Source organism: Fopius arisanus, unplaced genomic scaffold, assembly GCF_000806365.1.
Source record: "Fopius arisanus strain USDA-PBARC FA_bdor unplaced genomic scaffold, ASM80636v1 scaffold00180, whole genome shotgun sequence".
Classification (NCBI taxonomy): Eukaryota; Metazoa; Arthropoda; class Insecta; order Hymenoptera; family Braconidae; genus Fopius; species Fopius arisanus.
The window spans coordinates 85,229-109,667 of record NW_011887919.1 but is presented as its reverse complement, the minus strand read 5'-3'; the positions used below and the strand labels follow the sequence as shown (position 1 = coordinate 109,667).

Sequence of the window (24,439 nt, the reverse complement as noted above, 5' to 3'; positions counted from 1 at the left end):
CTCATGATGTAGAAACAAATTATTTCCGCGCAAAGTTCATTATTGATTTTAGCCTCAGTGCAATCAATAAAACTATTAATTTTTCAATTGATTTGTTCGTTTACGCGAACTATAAAAAAAAAAACAAAAATTCCGGGATTTTCATATGATTTCGATCCTGAAAAATGGGTGAAATTCAGCAATATCCTGATACAAATGATTTCTCCCGCAGAAGTGCCCCTACCCGGCGAAACCTCCCCAATTTTCCTCCCATTGTCTCCCGCACGAGCAAAATCGAGGCAGGAAGATTACTATAACGCTCGACTAATATTTATACACCCGCGATGTTCAATTTGCGCCACAAAGTATTCCACAAATGGAGGGGAGGAAATACTGCGAGCGACACGATTGTTGTACGCTCCAATGACTCGCACTCGTCCGCTCGGATTCCATTGGTTTTGCGTGTTCCGTGGAAAATTCACTCGGACCACTGCATTGCCTCCATATTCCCCCCCCTCGCCCCTCACATGTCCTCTTTTTCCTTCCGCCCCCCTGGTTCACGACAACCACTGGCTTTTCACTGCATTTTATCACTCCAACCTCATCCCACCCACTATTGTTGTTATCTCGCATTCTCTGACTCCTCATTCTCTCCGTCTCTCATCCTCGACTTTGCCCCAACATTCGTACGCACTCCGGATTCACTAGCATTTATGCGACGCTTGCGAGCGTAAATATACAATTGCCAAGGGAATACACACGATGGAAAAGAGGGAGGGAAGGGTATATAGACCATGGGAAGTATGGTTGGTCGATGGAATGGCGGTGGAGATAGAGAAGTTGCAGGGTATATACCACATTCACCAGCAGAATCATCCAGTAGAACTGGTCAGTGGATTTTCGAGTATGGTTTGGTTATATACAGCCTTCACCCCACAGCCACCGCCCCTCCCCCTCAATCACCCCCTCAATCACCCCCTCGTCACATGTGCCGAGAGTCAATTCAATCAATTGACCCGGTACCTGTACCGTATCTATTTGCATTTACTGGCCGATTCAACGAGATCCAATACTCGATATAAAGCGGAAATTAATGTGTTAGTTTCGTAATTGCTAATTAAAAACTCCACTCGACTGACAAAACTTTACGTACCGGTTGCACGCCTGATGGAAAGAGAGGGGCATATCCGGTGTTACTGACATTTCAACACTCAACTTGTATACCGATATTTTTTTGCCGGATCCGCCCACTGCCATTCACTACCTGTATAAATGTTCTGATGCTCGATAATTTCATTTTATTTGCATCGAGTTGCTGCAACAAATGAAGCTTAAAATTCATGGATTCAGTTATTAAGTCAGATAAAGAACCGACGACATTGAATCCAGAGGGTGGAGCAACCCCTACTCCGTTTCCCCTTTAACCCCCTGACTTTCCCTTTCTCCCGTCTGCCCCCACCCCTGAGAAGTGCTTGTTAAAAATTCATTGGCAAGACGATTCGACTATCTTCGGAGAAGTTGGAATGCAATCGACTTTGTGATCGCTCTCCTACTCTCCCCTTTCTTTCCACCCATCAACCGCCCACTTCCACCCCCTCCCTTGATCGTCGTTACGAAAGTTATTGGCTCTGCAACTGCTTCAAACCACTTTCCGATCCGATTACGCGGTCTTCCTCATCGTTCCGATTCTCGAAATACCGGAAGTAAATCGTGGAGGAGAATTTCCGCACCGGTCGCAGTTTCGGTTCGTCCTTGGGCATTGCCTTCCTCCCTCTCCATCCCACCAGGATGGCGGCTTATCCTCTCGGAAAAAAAAACAACCGGGGAAAGTAGAAGAATGGCCTTGGGCCAATGGTGGATCCACCAATCTTACGTTACAAGAAAAATAACCCATTCGATGGAATCACAAAACGGAAATTGTCGTGGCGAACAAACAATAACGGGATGTAATAACGATTATAAATATGGATAATAGATAGGGTTATGGATTTATTGGAAATGTGTCCGCGTGTGAGGAATGTCTGGGATTACAGCGTGTTACACACCCCGAAAAAATATCTTTGTAAAAATCGGTATGTGAACATATTACCGGAGGACTATATACTCGTCATTCATTCATTTTTGCAATGTCACGTAATGCCAGAAAAATGGAGAGGGAATGAGGGAAGGGTGAATGCAGTGAATCATAATTCTCAGATGGTTAAATATAAAATCCGCCATTTTTTTTTGTACTGTACATACCGAAATTTAACTGAGGGAAATTATGCAATTAGTCAACAAAAATACTTTTCCGTGCAGAGAATTGACGTGTACAGAGCATTCGAAAGGTGTGACCATAACTTTTTTTAGGGCTATCAACTAAGTAGTAATTAGGGAATTGATTAATTTGGAATGACCCTATTCTTCATCACTTTGAATCCACGGATCCCAGAATAACAGACAAACCACACGATTCCCCGTAATTTTGAGTTAAAAATCACCAGCGTAATTAACTGGCCATCATTCAAATTAATGATGGTGCATTACAGTAATGAAATGCCGCTTCATTGATTACAATATGATAAACGAACGAGACTCATTCTATCATGATTATCCCCACGTCATGACTTCCCAGCAGAGAGCGTTGATTTCCATGAAATTTTGAAATCAGGTCTTTTAGCCTGTGGTTCTGTTGCTGAGCTAGATTAAAATCATTGAGGCATGGGTATCCCAAAACCACGTGGTACACGCACGTATTCGTTCTCTAGTGGGCAATCCCTTCCTGTACCAGGACAGATTCATCGTGTTCAGAGATGGTTGGATAGAGAATGAGGTTCGGGGGTTTGGAATTGGTGGTGCGAATGAAAATATGAAGTGAAGCGGCAGGGCCGTGGCCCAGAGAAAATTGCGCTTGTACGCCCGGTACCTTTCGAAATCGCTCGAAAATGCAAAATACCGAAGAGGGTGAGGAGGAATTGACGGGAAAAATAGACAGAGGGAGAGAGAAAACAGCCGCACAGACTCACCCAACAAAACGTATACAACTAACCTCCAATATAATGCAGATGGACCCTCATTGTTATCCTGATTCCATTGAATGGATGGAGGGAGTAAAAAAAGAAAGAGGAAGAACCAGAGGGAAAAATCAATTTGATCGGCTCTACAAAACATGGAGACAGAGCTTCCCAAATATTCCGTGGATATTATCAATTTGCATAAAGACAATAATGAAAATCTGGAATTCAATGGAATGCCGGGAATTTTTGCACTTCGGCAAAATAACTTGTTGGAAAAAAACCGGCGAGGGGAGGCTCTACCATTCATCAGCAAGTACTGGAATCAACTCATAAACAATCTAGTACGGTAAATGAAGTACGAATGAGTGAGTAAAAGTTGATTGCGTTAAACAGTTTCGGGGGTGACATGATGGATGTGGAGAAAGGCATTGGGAAGAAATAAGATGATGGCTGAAGGTGGTTCTACTTTATTTCCGTATGTTCTTACCCAACGTGATCGATCGCACAGGAATCCCTGTTGGTCTGCCAGGTCACGTGTTACACTCGTTGAGCCCTCGACCGAGTTAATTTGTCGGCGGGTGAAAGGGTTGGTCTCGACGTTTTTTCTTTGTACGGATGCCAAAAGTTCTCGCTCGATCACCCCGGCTGGCTTTCGACTCCACCTCTCAGCAGCATCACCTTCCAAACTCATTCCATCTCTCCAACCTAACTCTCGTCCTCCTCCATCTCCTGTAACGGAACTTTTAATCTTTTGCGAGGTGCCACCTCTGTGTACGCCATCTGCTCGAGTCGTGGACATCTGATGAATCTGATGAAATTTCACATCCATCTGACCAGTATTTCCACAGTCTCGTTGACCCATTGACTTCATTGGCCCATCAAGGTTTTCAATAAATTATTTATAAATATATGTAGTACAGTAAAATCCACGAATAATCACACGCGAAAATCCAAGAATACAAAATTTTCGCGGAAATCGCGGATCAATCGATAATTCATCACAAAAACTTTCGTGACAGATAAAAACTCAGAATTGCAGACATACCACCCTAGGGACCCGATGCGGTGTATTTTCTGAAAATTTCCCCACCACTTTTTCTTCACCGTCCCCGTTTCATCTTTTCATTGCTCCCCTGCACAAAGGAATACGGGTCTCACGTACTCGTTATGGGACTTTTATCCTTCCACGCCACTCGTTACGCTTCGAAAAAAAAAGGAAAAGAGAAATGAAAGAAAAATGAAAAAAATCCGGAGAAAACCCTTTTGAGGTCTCCGGTGAGTTGACGTCTGTCATTCGTGAAATCTCCCTCGTCGCCTGAAAGATACGTTACGCAAACATCGAACTGCATTTCCATTCATTCATCCACCCATTAATTCCCCATTTCTCATCCTCACACTTGTATCTCAATACAATAATCAACACCTGGCATTGTCCAGTGAATTCTAAAGCCTGAAAATTTCAGGGGAATTGAAAAGTTTATAATGTGACTCGGGTTATATTGCAGCCGTTGAATGGATGAGCAATTACCCGACGATTGGAGCTAGATGTGGTGGGCATCATTGACACACACATTCATTCATCCCTTCCACCTCTTTCCACCCCTTTTATCCCTTCCTTTTCCCTTCAACCACCCCTATATCATCACCACTCATCCGGTGGTTCATACCCCCTTCTCTCGATTAGCTGCACCGTAAATGGCGCCATCGACCGGATCCCCGTAAACTATTTATATCGTGCATAAATTTTCCCCCAATTTTCACTCACCTCTGTATCACCCGCTTCGCCACCCCCTCATATGTGCCAGTAAATTTGCAAATTCAGGGAACGTTTTGTAGTTGTTGAAACTTTTAAACGATTCTAACATTTACCCGGTGTCAGGCATTCACGTTAAATTACATTTTAATTATCAACATTAATTATTTGATTCCATGTCCGTTGTACCTGCGTTTACCAGTTATGATCGTTCATCGCTCAGGTTTTTCGTTAAATTTTAAAAAACGTTTGGGTTACAACGGGTGTCACGCGTGACACTTTAGAGATAAAAACAATATCGGCAGAGACAGTGAAATTAATTGGAGGAACTCAAAAAAATATCTGAAAAAGTACTAACAGCTGTAGCTGGTAAATAACGATAAACGAATACGTTAAAGTGGATAGATGAACACTAATACTAGCACTAACACATCAATAATAGTCTCGGAGTCAAACCCTTCAGCTGCCGAAATGACGTGATCCACCTTTTACCACCAGGTGATTGGTGTTACGTAAGACTCCACCGCGGCTCGAAAATTCAACCAAATGATTCACCATCGATCAATTATCGGCTTTAACCAATCGAATAAAACATTCAAATGGAAATTATTAGTAGGCGTTGACAGCAACGCTTGGTCCCGAGTGCCCTGGGGGCGACAACACCTAAAAGCGTTGAACGGTAGCACTAGGATACCAGCATAAATAACAAAATTACAAATGAAATTACAGATAGAGAAGGAAGCCCGAGGGGTATAATGTAAATGAACCAAGTTACGGAATGTAATTGTCCAACGGCCCTTGCCACTGATGAAATCGTTAGCCATTTTGGAGTGTCGCCCAGTTGTTGATCCCAACGGAGTTACAACAGTGGTCGTGGTAATTAGGTACTGATCAGCCATGGAGGAGAGTTACCCTCCCTTCTATTGGCGGCAAAACAATAGCTGGAAATGCTTGTATCGTTGTGTTTATGGAAATCTCCGTTGAAAGAGGGTGAGGATGGAGGTGGATGGGGTTATGGGCCCCGGAGGCCGCGTTAGTACTGTGATAACGCTTGCAAATCGCATTACACTTGTGTCCATGGGGGACTGCCTGCCAACATAACAGCAATGAGGCTGTGCTGTATGCACTGCCAACACCTGAAATTTAACCAAACGTGACACTGAGACCCAGTCACGACTCCTTCCCAGATCCCAGATCCCCACGTCTCTCGGTTATCCCGCTACCCCAAAACCTCTCTCAACCCCTCTCCCCGGTGATCCGTGAATCTGGCAAGATCCAGTCCTTTACGTCAGACTGTGTCTAACGATAATCACCAACGATGCCATCCGTTGACGTGATGAGTTGAAGCCCAGGGTGGGCTACATGACGAGATACCCAGTGAGTTTACGGTGTAAACAAGCTCACCGTGTCGACATGATGCATCATTAGAATGTTCAAGGTGTATATAAACGTGCTAGACTTTCAGTTACACGAGACGTGGACCACGTATATGCGGTTTTTACATTATCGGGTTGAGAGAGCCTGAGGGAAATACTTTCATGGGATACGCCCCGATAGGTTTAGGGTGATGATGAATGGTCTGGATGAACATACCGGGATATCTTTTCCCGGGTGTAACCTGGGGAAAAAATTATTCTGATAACTTGAAAATTACGTGGAACGGAATTAGTTGAAATGATTTTTTACCCTTCAAATTCACAAAGGCGATCTGCCCGTGGAAATAATATTTTGGCAGAAAAATACGTCTCGGAGGGATGATATAGTATGTAATTTCCCAGCGGCTCTCTTCACATCAAACATCCGCTGTATTTTTCACAAAAAAAAAAAATATTCCACCATTTTTCTTTGTGTTTACAGTGACCTCTCGAATTTTCTCCAGCTCCTCAACTGAATTACATGACGCGTATTCCGCAAATTCCAAACACACACGAGCATTTTCTCTGCAAGTGTAATATAACCCCTCTTGCGCTAACGAGAAAGCCATTGAATACATGAGGAAGGGTTGACTCGGGCCATGATTCCCTCATCTGATTCAGACAGTGGAGAGCTGCGGTGCAGACAGTATAGAACAGGTTAAAGGGTGAGAGAAGATGGCACATACCACGAGGGTTTGGTGAAACCCGAGGCTCCATTAGCGATTCATACATGACGTCGCAATGCCCCCGCAATTTGACTCACCATAATTTCATTACAATCATTAGAACCCATCCCCGACAAAAAAAAAAAAAAACCACCAGCCAAACTCCTCAAAAAGTCATTACAATGAGTGCATCGTTGAAACCCCCACCGACACGTGGTGCAAATGAACGCTACGAGAAATTTCAGTCGATAGTCGTTCATGTGAAAATTTAAACCCATTCCCCATGGGCGCAATCTGCTCGTGATAAACCCCAGGTTTCAGTATCACTATGCGCACGACCGAAGACGATTACAGGTTCGCCAAAACGACGTTTGCATCGATACATACCGTTATCGGAGCCACACCAGTTACATAGTGACGACGATACTTGAACCTAGTACCAGAAATCACTTTCAGTTACACGTCCATACAGTCTAACACGTCAATTGATCTCTATGATGCGCATCACATTCGCGCAATGCACCTGACAAATGTAAATATCTGTACAATGGTCGTGGAATACATGAATTTACAGATTTACCGTGGTGCACAAAATGTAGAGTTTTTGGGAAAACGCACGTGTGCAGCAGGTATTAAACCTTCAGCAATGCAAATAGTCGGCAAAATTTGTGACACTCGCTATTTTTTATTCCCCCTCCCCCTCCCCTTTTACTTCTGAATTTTCGTTATTATTAAGCCGCCCCTGCTCTCGCTCATTATTTGTTATTATTATTTTTTTTTAATGTTGTGAACACGTAACGGTGGAATTTCAGAGGAGTATAATTTACTAGACCTTGAAACAATATTCTGAATTGATTGAAAATTGAATTAAATTGAATTTTTTATATTTTTATTAATGATCGGTCGCCATGAAACACCAGTTTATCCAATTTCAAACATGACCTACTCCTAAAAAACAATTCTCAACAAACAATGCAATGCGTGAAACCACAAAATCACACATTACCGCACGCATTCTCCACCCCCTTTTACCCGGTTCTCGTTTTATTTTCAAACCTTTATTTATTCATTCCAACGCCTACCTCACACCCACCCACACCCACTGGAATTCCGAGAAACGGGTAACGCAGCGATTCGAAACCTTTTTGCCCACAGTAGCCATTTCCCTCGTGTAAACAGGAAGTACTCTATATATATATACAGATATACCCACTTATTTGAATTTTTCCCCCTCTGGCTCTTCTTTTTTTCCCCTTCCTTTCGGTTACACCACTGTGCTTTACTATTCCTACGTACCTACATACTCTGGGAATGCAAACCCCCCCCCTGTATCTGCATGTCTACCCGCGTTTCCGGTACACCCCCTCCTCCCCCACCCCATCTTCTCACTCCATCTGCATTTGCATCTGCATCTGTACCCATCCACCCCTTCTTGATACTCCCCTTCCCTTTAGCGCTTCTCGCGTAATTATTTCTATCCGCGATTGTAATGCAAATTTTTGGAGTTTTGCAAGGCCCCCCTCCCCCCATTCCCCCCCACTTCATTGTCCCGTTTGGTGTACCTCTTCTTCCTCACGCTCTTTCCGCGATTCATTCGCATTTTATTGTTGCGACACCCGGTCCATTTTTCCTCCTCGCCACTCATTTCAGCCGCATTTCCCTCTGTCTCCTCATTTATCGTTTCACTTTTTTGTCCTCCTTCGTTGATACACAGCCCTCCGGGGGGGTTTACAGGGGATCTGAGTCAAAAAATCCAGGACGCATTTCACAGAGCCGACATTTCACCGACACTAGGTACAGAAATGCCTCCTCCATCCTTTCACGCTTCATTTCATGATGTCCTCGACCCCTCGTTATTTTTTATAATTGTACATTTGCATGTCCTCTACAGGTGCACAACTTGTATAGAATAATTTCCATTGTTCCCTTACATTCACGGATTACAGGGGATATAAAAACATTAATTACCCTGGGGTGGGGGAATTGGGGTAATTTATTCCATTAAAGGAGGTGATGGGATTCTGGCAGGCATCAATATAACCGAATCGTGTTTTTCTCCTGATCTTTCGTTTCTTTATTTTCCTCTCTCTTTTTGGAAAGCAATTTCCCAATGCAGCTTCCTGGAAAGGCATCTCTATACTTGATCCTGCATACGAATAGAGGGTTAAACTCGGGGTAAAATGTTCAGAGGGGCTACAGTTTACCCGGTGAGCCTTACCGCTTTTCCTATATTCAGAAATGGAGGTTTTTTCGGTTGGGGCCGATCGTCTTTTACGTACTTTATGGGCGTTTATAAAGGCTTAGTGATTTTTCGGGAGAATTTGTGGGGGCACTTCGATTTTCAATAACATGTACGTGACACGCAGGCCTCGACCACTCGAGAGAGCCCAATATACCGAATATTGTCATTATATTTCACTGAGTGTGCATCCAAAAGTGGAGCAATCGAATACAATTATCGGAAAATCCAGAATACATGACTCCTGACCCACACGATCTTTATTATTTAAAGTAATAATTGCGATAATTTGGAGTTGATTGAGAAAATTGATCGACTAAAATTATAGAAATATTGGGGTAATCAAATAAACTCTTCCTCCAGTCAATCGTTTACGAACTCCAAACAATTTTCGTATTAATTTTCAACTACAATAGGACAAGATATCTCGAATAAACCAGATTTAATAATAAAGCACTTGTCGTTAAGAGGAAAACGAGGCCAAAGAGACATTTGCTCAATAGGATGAGCCTTGATGCAATGGGGAAACAGCGACGAAAGCTATTCGGAATCACCGAGCGAACAAGATTGTCGTTATTCGAAGGGACTATATGCCTTCAAGCACCGTCTCTCGCCCAGATTGTTTATTCCCTCCTTTACCTCTTATCCCCCAGCTCACTCTCGACTCAATACAAACATTGCCAAGATAGAAGTGTACAGAGTTAGAGTATTGTAACTGTTGGAGCTTTCGTTTCCGGCTAGCAAGGATGAGAGCTAGTACACCCTTGTCACACCACCCACTTCCACCTACTTCCACCCACTTCCACCCACTTCCACCCCAGGATTCGCGTTGCAGTTGTCGTGGTGTTACACGCCAGTGCGCAAAATGCCGGAGCGTCTTATTGTATGCGACGACCCATTTCGTGTACCATACCGACAGTGCACTATTGCCCATCTCAATTTTCATGGGATTCAGGGAAGGTTCGAGTTAGATTTTAACTGATGGAGAAATACTGTGTTTTATCGAGTCTCCAAGAAAATATTCCAATATTCTGTGTTTATCAAATTAATGGGAAAAAATATATTTTTAAGATTTTCTTGACCATTCAGCTCTTTATTTTTAAATAAATTGAATAATTATTGTCATTGTTAATATTATTAACAATATTATTATACTTAAATTGGTTATCACACGAGATATTCAAATATCTACTAGAAAGATTTACAGAAAAAAAAATGAGAAATCTAGAAAAAAAGTATCGATAAATAAAAAATGGATGAACTGCTATGAAATTTCCGGGAAAAGTCGAGTGAAACTATCTGAGCAAATATTTTCTTTCAATTCTTAGAAAGGCTTTGGAGTCGTCATAAGAATTAATAGCGGACAACTTCCGGGTGAAACGAGGGGTTTGAGGGTGGAATGGATTAGAGAAGAATTGTATAAACGGTTATTCTTCATACACCTGAATAAGCCAAATGACTCCAGACTCGAACTGTTTGGTTTTGATTTCAAATGGATGTTTTACCTCTTTTCTACTTTTACAACTCGATAGAGAAAAGTCTGTGAGCCGTATGTTTGTCAGCCTTACGGCTTTCTCTTTAGTTTTCCCAGTGCACAATGACTCTTTTCAGTACGACAAACGGCGTCTCCAGTCAGTGAACATTTTTTTCCCTCCTCCCCCTGTTCTATTTCGTTGTTTTCTCTCGCGCTTTATTTTCCCTTTTTACCTCGGAGATTGAGCTTTTTCGTTCCACTTATTTCAACTCCTGAAGAATCAACTTTAAGCTGGCACTTTAACTCCAAATTGTTCTGGACTCATTGATCGTATTTTCCCATCACCCATAGTTTATTCATTTTTTGTTCTCGTTGTTGTTTATTTTTTTACTTTTTCGGCTTTGTTTTTCACGCTTTCCGGACATCTCATATTCCGTGACCTACTGCTGATCGGTTCACACGATAGACTAGTCGCATTGAAAAATATGCCAGGCTCGCAACCTCCGGCGTTGCTGTGGTGTTGAAACGCTTTTTTTTTCAGTTTATTTATTTAGTCCATTTTTTTTTCTCATTCGCCCTCTTTTTCCGAACTCCAAGCACTGCATAATGCATAAGACTAACGGTAGACTGACTCTCGACAATGATTTATCACAGTATGAAATTTCCTCTTCTCGAATGGTGGGGAAAAATGGAGATATTGAGTCCACATATGGAAAGAAATATCAAAGAAAAATTACCGAACAAGTCACGTAATCCACCAGCGAGAGTCTTTTCCAGTTAATTTTTATGGGAATGTACAATGGGCTGGCACGTAATTTCGCTCGAGTGATGACAAGTTGTAATATTTAATACAAATCAAATGATTTAATAACTTCCGGATCGAACCGGAAGTCGGAAATTTTTTACGAAACGTTGCGTAAATTCGAAACAGGGAGATTGTGGAAGGTAAAATAATAGGTCTTGTTAAATAACTTTTGTCTCGTGATCCATTTACTAATTTTCTGCCAACAGCAATTTTTGCTTCCGAATGGAGCACAGCGATTGTGTAAATTCAAGTTCTCGTCTTTCTGTGTTATATCAATCCATTATGATCCAAAAGGTTGAAAAATTTAATCGTAATTTTAATGGGACTTTTCTCGTAATATTTATGGAATCTTTCTCTCCATTCAGAATTATAACAAAAGAAATCAGCAATGGTTCCATGGGGTTTCTCTGACGGGGCAATAAATACCTGTCTGACGTGATGGCTTTGAACAAGTCCTGTTTCGGTATTAATTGTACTGTCTTTATTGTCATAGAAAATTCGAGTCTTGAAATTGTCATGGAATTGCAAAACCTCAACGTCGCGTAGAGTGAAGCCTCAAGTTAAATCCCGCCAGACACACGCTTGGTTAAATCCCCCTTTCCCCTCCATACAGTACAGAGAACACGCGAGTGAGATTTCCAACTAGTTTCACCCAGCTACAACGGAAATTGTCGTTTCGTTGAGCAGTGGCATTCACAAAGCGAATAGTAAAATGAAAAACGAATCAAAATAACTGCATCCCACTGGTGGAATAATGCAAAAGGCACCTGATGCGATTTCTCCATCGGTTGTGTTTAACTCAAATCCTCTCATGTGCGATATTTTTATTCTTTTATTCTTTATTTATGAGTCTTTAGAATCAATGCAAATGGCTTGTAAGATGAAACCCGAGGAATACAGCCTTACAGTGGGTCACACGCAATGTCGGCATTAGTTGTGCCACTGCTCCTAATGAAACTCATTACTCTTCAACCTTTGACATTGTAAATCTTATTTATCTTTTTTCAAGAATCTGACGGTCTCGTGTGATTAAAAGAGCTGGTTGATGAAGATCGTCACCAGTTGTGAGGATTTTGTGGAATTGTCGTGACAAATTTTCGCTCTTTCCAATGGCTAATGCTGCAGAAGGTGTCATCTCCAGGAGCTTTTCGAGTGCTTACACGCTGGGGGTATCTCTCTGAAATTTGGCACTTTCTGTCCAGGAATGGTCGAGGAAAATATCCGATTAATTCTGAAACACGAGTGGTATTTATCGGAGTTATTTCCCGCTCGGAATTCGCCTGAACAGAATGCACCGAAAAACATTCCGATACAGTTCCAATCGAATTACACAACCGAAGTGGATCTGTAAGACAAAATTAAAATTATCTGCGATTGATTTATGAATTCATCCAAGTACCGAAAATCGATAGTCCATGTCCTTATTTTTCTCGCGAACCCGGCAGTTGTTATTCCTCTCAATGCGAGACAATAATTCAAATATTTTCGCTTCGAAATGCGCGGGTGCATCTTGAACTCCACAATTTGATGCACTTCCCATGCAACAGTGGCATTAAGAACCCAGTCTGCATTACAGTCTCGATTTACAACCCTCTTGCACGCAGATGAGGGCGAACCCCAGTGCCTGGCACGCTCCAAAAACCCCAATGCACAAGGATTTCCCGGCGTCAAAAACACGACACTCTTTTCCGTTTGGAGAAAATAATAAATCTTGAGAGCAACTTATCTCCGCGGTAAATTCAATTGACTAAATTTAACGTCAAATTTTTATTCTCCAAAGAGGGGAGGATACACGCGTCTCATAAACTCCGAAACTGGGTAAGTAGAAAGGAGACACCTCATCTTATTGTCGTACGACAAATCCGACACGTGTTTGTAGGAGGCTCTATCGGTCTTCGGGTACCTCCTCACATAGTTTCCTCCTCCCTCCTCCTTCATAGCACGTACTCTAACCTAATACAAAGTTTCCATCCTGGGAAAGGGGTTTTGCTCCTGAGGACACACAATGTTCATCCTACAGGGAAAAGGTGGTTGGGTACATCCTTTTCGACAAGGCGCTTGGATTGTTCGCGGGGGAGACCAACTCTCGTTATCCCTCGATAAACACGGGGTCCGCTGCTCTTGGAGGAAAACCGAGTGGAAGATATAAGATATAAGATGTTCCCTCTAGGTTCGCATGTGCTCAGTATTCAATCCCTTATGCTTGATTTTTATTCATTGGGTTGAATGAATCCTGCTGCATCTTGCAATTGATCGACAGAATCGGGATTGGAATTTTATTTAAAAAATTTTGTTACGACAATGTAATTGAAAGACTTCTCTGATACTGTTGAAAGTCAGTGGAGTTTCGAGATGATAAGACGAGATGAAAATAGAAAATTTCATTGACAGAATCCCTTGAGACTTTAGTAACTATTTTTACTCCCTGATTTTAACCGATTACAGCGCAGTATTCGAGGAATCGTGGTTTATTTGCCACAGATTCAGCCACAATGCCAACTCACTCTACTTCCGCAATTCCGAGTCGGAGTTTCTTCATTGGAATCCCATGTACACTGGGACCCACACCGAACTTCGAAACTCGGGGAATTCCCTGCGACTCTAGTTAACCGAATTCATCGATAAATAAATCATCATTTCTAATTGAATGGAGTCGACGGAATAAATCCAGAGAAGTTCCAAAATCATTAATGAAACAATAGTTAATGAGAATCCCTTCAGAAAATTGAAGTTCGTTGATAAAATGTTACTCTCACCCTTTTTTTAAAACAAAATTAGCGAATAAAAAATTCTTTAGAACGTTAAATGATTGCTAAACGCTAGGATAAATATCACCGCTTGGAAGGTTTCCTGAAAGAAATGTCCACGAATTAAATTGGTCGTGCCAGGAGGAAGGGATTGACATACGCGGTGAAATGAGCTTACATACGATATGTTGATACATCAAGTGTTTGCCCAGATATATGGATACATAGAGCGTAGGTACTGGCGTTACATCAATGGTAATTCGAATCACCACCGGGTGCATCGTGGGTCTGACCTCCATCAACCAATACCACTAGAGGCAATGGTGTACGAAGTAGAAATCTTGTTTGAATTGGAGATGTAGGGTTTACCTCTTCAGTAGACTGGCAATAAATGGCATAGAGGAGACGTAAGCGAATAAGTAGCTTGCTCATGGCATCAGCACAAGCTGTCCTCTCCAATATCCTCCACCTACCTTCAGTTTTCTTCCTGGAAACGAAAAACTCGAGCTGAAAACGCTCATTTCAGGGTGAAGGGTGTGAGTGGATGGGATCAAACATATTGATTCTTCGCTATCACATGCATTCAATTTGACTGCGAGGGATATTCATAAGGAAAGGATAGCTCTGTCAACAACCTGTAGATCCACCGGATAAATTGTTCAAAATATCACCCCAACATCGTCTCGAATGGCATAACGTGGGTAAAATCTATCCAGTCTATCCAATCTATCCAATTACATCAACGTGAATTTTGGTGCGAGTGGAGGGAAAATAATCTGCAAACACAATTGGGATCTCGGGATTTATTGCTGGAATTTGATCCCTCTGAATCATGTCTTTGCATGTTGTTTGGTATCAGTGAGCCATCTCGGCCAGCCGGTAAGTTCCCATGAATACCTTTTTACCGTAATCCTTCATCCATGGAATGTGGATGATGAAATTTTCAGACAGATTTACCAATTTTCTGCGGAAGAAATTGGCGAATTGCTGAGCATTCAAGCTTTACTACATCTGCACCTGAGATATGTATTTCACTGTAATATTTCAGCTTCTGGGGATGATCCGGTGCATACATATACCGACCGCATTACAATTTTGTTGAATTTCAGGGGCTTAAAGCGGTGCTAGCATTTTCCGACGAGGGTGAAAGAAGCCCTCGATTATCTCTTGGAGCTCGAACCTCCGTAATGGATGCGCTAAAAACTAAATGCACATTTATGCTCACCTAAATACCTCAGCTCTATCTGATATCTTGACTCTTTTTCCGCGATCAAAGGGAATGCCTTCCGCCTCTTATAAAACTCTGAGCTTTGAATATGGACCAAAGGAAAGATAAACCGGCCACTTTTATATAACGACGACAAAAGCGCGCAAATGACCGCTGGATTCGCGCACTACTGACAGCGGAGTTGAGGCTCGTTAACGGATTTTTTTTTTTTTAATTACCATGTCAAGAGAAAATCACTCGATAAGCAAAGTCAAAGCAAGTCACTGCGTTGATTAAATCAAGTTCTCCTTGCTGATTTCACAATTAAATGTGAACTTTTCAACACTTTTCTTCGTGGCAATACTCCACTAAAAATGTTTACATTGAAATAATCGTTGTAAATCAAATGAATTCATGTACTCCTGTGGTTTGGAGTTTTAATTTTTTAGTTATTTAAATTGCATTTCTTCGCACGTATTTCACGTGTCTTAATTACGAGAAAGAGACCAAGTAAGAACTCTCAACAGTACTTTCTCACTTCTGGATAACAACACGAGTGCGCACTTGCTTTGGACAAGTATCATCCAGGTTGTACATTCATATGAGCACCGAGAATCCTCGGAAAACTCTTGCTCGTACAATAACACTTGGAGTGTATGTACATCAGGGCTCCTTCATGTACGAGCAATGAACTGTGAAACGTTACCTCATACCGGTACCTCTCTTTCGCCAACACCTTCGAAAACTCTGTACCCCTCTCCTTCCAATAACTGTACAAGTTTGAAGTGCACGCGAACACGTCAGTCCAAACTTGAAATTGAGTTGTCATCCACTCGTAGAAAGTTGCCCTCATAATGTAGAGCTGTGGAGTATTATCGGAAAACTATTACGAATCGCAAGTATAATGGATGATATTATTAGTCGACAGTGATTGACTGTCGATATCCTTTGGTATGATTTGAATTTTCCTCTTATTTTAATCCAATTTACATTTTCTTTACTTAATGCGCTGTACTATTTTATCGTCTTCAGCAAGTGTTGGAATATTGAAATGATAAATTACTCCCAGAAAAAGGACTAGTTTACAATCCTTTGTTTTTCACTTTTTACAATGGTTTGACTTTTAAACCTTATTTTTTATTCTTAGTTTTTCCAGTTAGAATTTTTCCTTTTGTGGTCATAGCCAGCCCTTCGAGAACTCTTCTCTCGTAAAGACGTGTCTGTCTCGGTCAATGAAGAATACCTTATCAAGTGTTATACTACTTCTTAAAAATGATTTATTCACATGCACATGCACCCATATTTGAAAATATTGAAGCATTAATGTTAAATTCCATGGATACCTGAATTAATTAATGCAAACACAACAAAGGGAGCGAACAACAAAGAAATCGCCATAATATCTGTGACAACTAAAACATTCTTTTTGCAGAAAGACTCAGCCACTATCAGATTAAATTGTCACTTCTCATTTAAACAAATATGAACTCCGACTGTAAGTAGAGCCTGTAACAGGAATTTATTTCCAATAAAAAAAAGAATGATGAAACATTAAGTGGATCAGTGGAAGCGGGCTTGCCAGTATCGTTTACGTAGAATGTCGGTGTAATATTCTTTTGATCGGAAATCCAATATTTTTCCCTGTTTCCCAGTCATTAGCTTCCCATCTCGACAGGGCATTACAGTTATCCATCCCTTTCCCTGAGCTCACGGTATCGCACACCAGACGAATTGCCGAGTCTACCCTGTATATTCGTTTATTCATCCGTATAGATATATTTATTCATCCGTACATGAGATATATAAACCTATACATCATACCGTCTGTCGAGGCTCAGCTCCATACTCACTGAAAGTTTCACGTCATCCGCGATTCAAGAAGAGCGAGATACGCAGCGATGGTTTTACGATATCCAGACTGACACCCTGAGGTTCCGTGCCTTCGTGACTAATCGCGTTCAATTTCTGTCGGAAGCATTAAACTTTTCACGTTAAAACGTACACCACTAGCTCAATGTGCAGCAACTCTCAGTGGTAAGGGGTGTTATGTACCATGTCGAGAATCTATGGGTCGCGCTTCATTTAAAAACTTTACACTCGATAACTCTCTTATCCAATTTTGCCCACCTGCAAAGAGCCCGGGTCTATCATTCATATCTCAGTGACGTATTCATTGAGGAGGGAAGACTAACACCAGCATAATTCGATTACCAATAGGGGGTTAGTCTTTACAATATCCAACCTGGGCTTTTACCCTCATCCACATCCCGAGGTAAATTTGAGAATTATTCCCAGGCAAAAGGGCAGATTCACTAAAACCCTTTAGATTTGTTCAGCTGAAATGTCCCAACTGGTTTACCAAAATTTTTATTTCAAAATGTGAAATAAAATGTCAAGTGCATGTTGTACGTTTCGTAGTTGAAATAATGAGAGAAAAATGAGAAAATATCGTCAGCACTAATTGATGGCAGTATCAATAAATTACTGTCCTCTCATGATGAATGTTTTTGTCATTCCAGAGGGAAGAATTTTAGAGCTTCATTCACCCGATGGCGTTCACGAGTGCTGGCTAAGAGCATCTGACAATGCTGAAGCGAATGTGTGGTTCAATGCACTTCACTCAGCACTAGCAGCTCTCACACTCAAAGCCCTGAGGCTTGCATCTGCACTACCAGATCCTCCACAGCTTCAACACATTGGATGGCTCGCCAGGCGACACTGTGTTCAGGTAAAATTCCCTCCTTTATTTTAAATCATCCCAAGTGCATGGAAACCATCCGAAGCACTCACACTACTTACCAATAATGACGGCGAAAATTCTTCCCGAGATTTGTAATAACGAGTCCAATCGAATAAAAAAGCATCATAATTTTTTATGGATTCATCTCAAAGTAATGATATAATGATAATAACTGAATTAATTAGGTAACATAATTCTATCAGTGCAGTTCGGTGGTAAGTCATTTGACAATTAAGTGGTGGTAACGAGATTTCTAGGTAATATCGAATGCCCTGCAATTGTGTGGCTTGATTGACGAATAGACTTGGTGATTGTCATGGCTATGGTGTCCTGTAGCCTCTCACATAATCCCTAGCCTGCTGTGAATATTAGCAGGTCGTCAACTCACTATGGTATGGGACCGGCGGAGAAATGTGGTATTTACGGTCTAATCCGTGGGAACAATTCCATGATGAAACCCTCTTGATGACATCCTGACGTTCGTTTGGTTTACATTATTCTAATTGGTTTTGTGGCATTGAGTATTACAGGCGATGAATGTAATTGGAATTACGATCATGCAAATATTCGAGTAGCTTCTTTTTTCGTAAACCTTTCTGCATTTATTTCTGCCAAATTGACTTTTCTCGTTTCATCTGGAAATTTAATCAAACTGGGAGAATAATGGATTATCTAAAATTGTGATTCAGACTGATTAGAAATTTGAGTGTCTCGCTCAAAATGTAATTGAATCTGGACATATCACATTCGGAAAATCGTCTTCCGAATAATGGTATTAATGATGTAAAATTATATTTTATCAGCGGAGTGCAATAAGATTTCATGACCCAGTTATAGAAATGCTCTCCCTTTAGAGCAGGGAGCAACGGATTGTGGAAAGGGATTGGGGTGTGTCAGGTGCAAGGGTTCATGAATGTGGTTGACCGTACAAGGTGAGAATCGATAACTGATATATCAAGTGGGACCCCCTGGTTATCATCGTATTGATAAAGGACTCGTCTCTCCATCCCCCATCCCTACCACATGGGTGAAGAGGCTGAGGGTGACTGTACCATTCGCACATAATTGATTGGCATTTGCCCACCTGATTGCTGGTACCCATGGACACGATCCTAATTCGAGCGGCATCCTTTATGATGTGCATTTAGTATCACAGTTTCTCTGATAATTGGACGTATACACGGTGTGAGTATCATTATTATCTTCAATAGTGTTGTGATTCCTAATGAGAGGGTTCTAATTTCCGTTCAATGTGCCATCACCCATTGCTGGTAATTACAAATATTGAGCTCATTCATTCGACTCAGGCTTTTACTTCTATTTTTTATTTTTTTTTTGTCACCTGATCAATCCATCTGGATTATGTTTACGATTCATCAAAAATTGCTCTTCTGTTTCTGAAATTCTGACGAGAGTCATTTCAACTTGTCTAGTTTAGTTCGAGCTTCAATCATCCTTGTCATGTCGTATTTCCTGGTCTGTTCTGAACAGAATCAAATTGAGTTTCGCTCACATATACGAAATATCATGACTACCGATGGATTTTGATGATATCAAATCATGGTCCTGACTGTACAATTTTGAAATGATTATTTGCTTTGATTTTTGTCGTGCATAGTTGAGGTAAATGTATTAATTAGTGATGAAATTGTTTGTCTGATAATTTCCATAGAGGGATAACACATTTTTGAGAACGTGAGAAAATTGTGAAATTTTAATTTCTTCAGGATGTTGTGTCCCCTATTTTCCGGATGCTTGGGTAAAAAGACGAAATGATTTAAGCTATGATTTGAATAAAACATTTACCACGTATGTAATTTTCATATTTTTCTCTCGTAAGCCCACGAAGAACTCAGCACTCGTTGGAATATACTACATTATGTATCAGCAAGTAAAATCGTAACTTCCGAAACGACCTTGTTCCTCCCAGAAAACTTTAAACTTCCTCCCCCAGGAATACATGGAATTAAAGGTTTCAGTTGTATGCAGTTCCACTGGGAATTGTCTCACACACTCGAGTGTCCATGTTTTCCATTTTTCTTGCTTGATCATCCTGAGAATAACTGATCCACAATCCCTCGCTTCCGGCGGATAATACTTGCAATTAGGCTAATCAATAATCCTCACGTGTTCCACACCAGTGGAAATTTTCCGAAATTGGTAATGAATTGATGTCGATTGATCCCTCTGACACGAGAAGAATGTTACAAATGCCACATGTTGCGCCGATGAATCCCGAGAGCCGGCATAATCGAAATGTTAATCGATCACGCCAGAAGGCTCATCCTGCCCCGAAACTGATGGACCATCGTGTGGTAATTGAACGAGGGTAAAATCAGACAGCAGGATATACACCACCGACCAGCCAACGACATTAAGGTCCTGAGGCAACATCCGTTACCCTATACATGTAAACCTCGTGGAGGGGTTCACTCGATACCCGAGAATTTGGTACTTTCCTTGGGACAGGACCATCTCAATATCCCAAGCCCTCGGGTGCCTCATCCCTGTGACCTCATCCTCGACCTTAGGCACCACCATCACCATTAAGTTCAACTATTATTGTAATTGAATGCAATGCAGACTCAAATATCCAACGCTAGGAGAAACGAGAGGGGTTTAGGATACGGAAAGGGTTTGAGGCTGGAGAGAACGAGAGATAGAGAGAGGAAAAGCCGCAGGGTAGATACCTGGTGTCCATTAATCATGCACCGTTATCGGGACAGGGACGAACTGTTCCGTCGTGTGTGAAATTGAATGGATAGAAGTGTTCGTACCATATACGTAATATGGTGCATGTCTCACGCGGAAACAACAGTTCAGTTTTGCACCAGTGCCACTGCCATCACCATTCCCTTCGTTCTCTTGTCCATCCTTTTGCCAAATCCATTTCACCATCGGCACAACGATTTTCATGGGATTACTCCGTGGTAACAAAGGCGTAATAGAGGATGGGCCTTCAAAATTTCGTAGCTATTTGTTCTGTACTGAGAGAACCAGAGTGATTATTTGGGCTTATCGCCGCCATCGGCATTAATGTTCTGCATTAGGATTGATGGAATGATTTTTAGAATGAAGCGTAATGGACGCTGAGTGAGATTTAGCAGACGGAAATGCCTTCATCTACCAGCGAATAACCGAGTAATTACAGGGGTGGCGTGGGAATTGATAATTTACTGGCAAATATTAGTGTGGACACGGCGCCTTCATCATCTTGGTTAAAGGCTGTATGAATGTATGGGGGCAGTGATAACCATCACTGGTTAGCTGTCCTGTTGGTGTTGGTGGTGGTATCTAAAGTGGGGATAGTGCATCAGCAATGCTAAGTAAACTATGGGGTGAATCCCTTTTCCATTCCCGGCCCCTCGACCTTACTGATGGATTGACGAGGTTATCTGGAGTAGAATGTATGCAGAAGTTTGATAGAAGTAGCTGAGAGAGAGGCTTTTGTAAGTAGCTCACGTTGGCATCCATATACCACTGTACACACTGGCTATATACCTTCATATATTTGTGTACATGGGCTCATACATGGGATCTAGTCAACTGTGTAACCAGACAAGGAATTGGGGGGAGAGAGGGGGGCGATGTGCGTCTCGCAGCCGGATAAATACGAACGATGCTCAAGCATATTGATTTTGGGATGGGTTTTCAAGGAAATAGCCGGAGGTCTTTTATTACCCTTTGGGCTCGACCTATCAGCGATCAATTGGCCTATGTTTGATCAGTGTTTTCCACCACTGGCTTTGAGATTCACCCCCGGCCGATTTGCGGTTTTCTTATTAACCGCAAATATTTTCTCTCTCTATATGCGTTTTAACGGGTTTTCAACAGCTGATAAAGGGACGCCTTGATTACGTCAGTTGCTGACGGGCCATAGTCCATGCTGATGATCATGTGGATTCAATGAATAATTTTATTTACATCCTGCAAAATCAACTTTTTCTCGTTCTGGTTGATAAAATTGAATTAGCAATGAGTTGGGTTGTTTCTTGTTTGGAAATTTTTATGTGGCTTGAATGACTCATTGTTTATTTGTTATTAACTCGGGAACATTATTTCGACAATTGGTCTGAGTGTAGTGTGGAATATAGCTCTGTTTTAACGCGTTGCAAGGCGCGTTGAAATGTCTGACGAAATTCACAAAGTGAATTGCAAATACAGTCTGTATTTTCGACGAAGATTTATAAAATCATCAAGAATTCCTATTATTCAACATTGCACAGAGAAAACTCATTTACTAGGGGCACAAAGTCCTTGGAACTCGTATTAATCACAAAGTAGATTTTTTTTCCTGATAAAAAACAATCAGATCATTATCTTTTTCGATCAATAGAGAAATATTTTTTAAATATCATTTTTTCTCTCAAGGTAGTTATAATTTTTTAATACCTAAACTCATGACCAATCGATTCCATCATGAAAGAGCCCCGTCACTGGAGATTTCAACAATTCCTATCGTGCATCCATAAAAAAAAAACATAAAAAAGAAGTAAACTGCTGAAAATGAAAAATTCGATTGGAAATCTGCGAATCTCTTCAGTAAAGTGACCCTTCTTTACGTTTTAGTACGAAAAATACGGACAAGCTTTTGATTTCGAGGATTTGCTCACCGATTTGTGCCCAACTAGTGATTGCTAAAATTTAATTCATAAATCGTTGTTATACCCCATCGCATTACGAGTTTTTCCAAGCTGACGCTCATTTGCGGGGGGAATGAAGAGTCCAAAAACGTTGGTTGGACGATAATATTCCACCGAGGGCAGGGAAAGTGGAGAAATGTGATTGAGGCCATCGTGTCGTTTACTGTCCTCTTGGCTTTTACGGTCATCCACAAAAATTCAACCTCTTTGGATATTTTTTTTACAACCCTTCCGCTCGGCGCGCTTTATATCATCATCCACCTAGAGCTTTGTGCATATCCAGATAACCGTAAAAATTGTAATTATGCACTGCCTGTTGGTATTTTGTTTCTCGCCATTGTCAAAACAATTTATTCCTCGGCTGATAACAATTCACGAAGAAAAAATCTCGTTTTACACTTCTTTTAACTCCGGAAACAGATTGAAAGAGCGAATACAAGTTGGAGATAAAGTTGAAGAGAATATTGCATGAAGAAATTTCTCAAGTCCTTTATCAAGCCAATGGAAAAATATTATTAACTGTTATTAAGATGTACAGCCACCATTGGCGGAAGTTTTGTATGGAGGGGTTGGGGATTGGAGAAAAATGTATCGTTTGGTGCAGGAGCTCTGTGGTGGCTCGGTGTGGATCGATGTTAACGATTTCTCTCTGATGCTTTAAATTTTCCGCACCCCACTTTCATTCAACCCTCTGCGGGGTGAATTCTGAATTTCCCGCTCATGTGCAAAAGATAAAACAGCGTGAGGGGCACACCAATCCCTCTCTCTCTCTCATGGATATAAACCTGAAATGCGTACTTCATCTTGGCTTTTTTATTCCATCATACCTCTTCCTTTTTTATTATTATTATTCCAGGCTGGTGGCTGACGTCAAAATTTATATTTACGTAATTAAACCGAACGAAAGCCCGTCAACATGCCCCTCACTCACGGCTTTACTGCACATGAAAAAAAAGAAAAAACTCATGAAAAATAGCATACGGATCGTAATAAACAGATAATTAACTCCTTCTTTTTCTGATGTATTTTTTAATTTATCAGTTTGTCCCTCAAATTCCATTATTTCACCAAATTCATATATCGCCCGAAATACGGACATCCGACAATCGTTTCGAACTAGTCGGCAATAAATGTTCCATCTACTGTTAGAATCGGTATTTCGCCAATCTGTACCGAATGCATCAGCGTTACGCGACAATAGATCTCGTAAACTACACGCAGGGTACTTCGGAAAAATATGATTTGTCGATTTCATACGTCTATGTATACTCTGGGAAGCGCAAAAAAAAAATCGTGGAAAAATCGAATTGAGTCTAGGCGAAATTGAGGAGCGAGTGGCTGGATTCGACGAAATATATTTTTTTTTCAATGATAAAAACAAACAATCCATAAAGCTCCGACAGCAGGCTCAAATATTTTGAATATCTATATTTTCCAGAAAACAATATAAAGTATTTTTAGTAGTGCGATTTAACAGAATTGTTAATTTATTTTTAGAATGGTCGGGCTAGCAGTGAAAGCAGTGAAGATGGTGCAGGGAGTAGTGCGAGCATGTCAAGAGGAGCTGGAAGCAGTTATGGATGTGCTGGTGGATGGCGAAGTGTCTTTGGTGCTGTTTCTGGACGTGAATTGAGGCTGTATGAATGTGCACCCTGGAGCCCAGAGGCATGGGCGTCACCAAGTATCACGTGTCCACTCATCGCGACCAGGTGAGAAACTTTCTTTTTATCCATTTTTTGTCTCATCTTCATTCTACTCCTCCTTTCACTCTTCGCC

General features: G+C 41.3%; 1 protein-coding gene across 1 annotated transcript in view; it reads left to right on the top strand.

Moving 5' to 3' along the window:
• Positions 1–24,439, top strand: part of Syn1 (Syntrophin-like 1) — a 42,007-nt gene that overhangs the window by 7,451 nt on the left and 10,117 nt on the right. The window contains exons 3-4 of the mRNA XM_011314615.1: positions 17,800–18,008; positions 24,161–24,372. Coding sequence (XP_011312917.1) covers positions 17,800–18,008; positions 24,161–24,372 — 421 coding nt within the window. The remainder of the gene's footprint in view (positions 1–17,799; positions 18,009–24,160; positions 24,373–24,439) is intronic.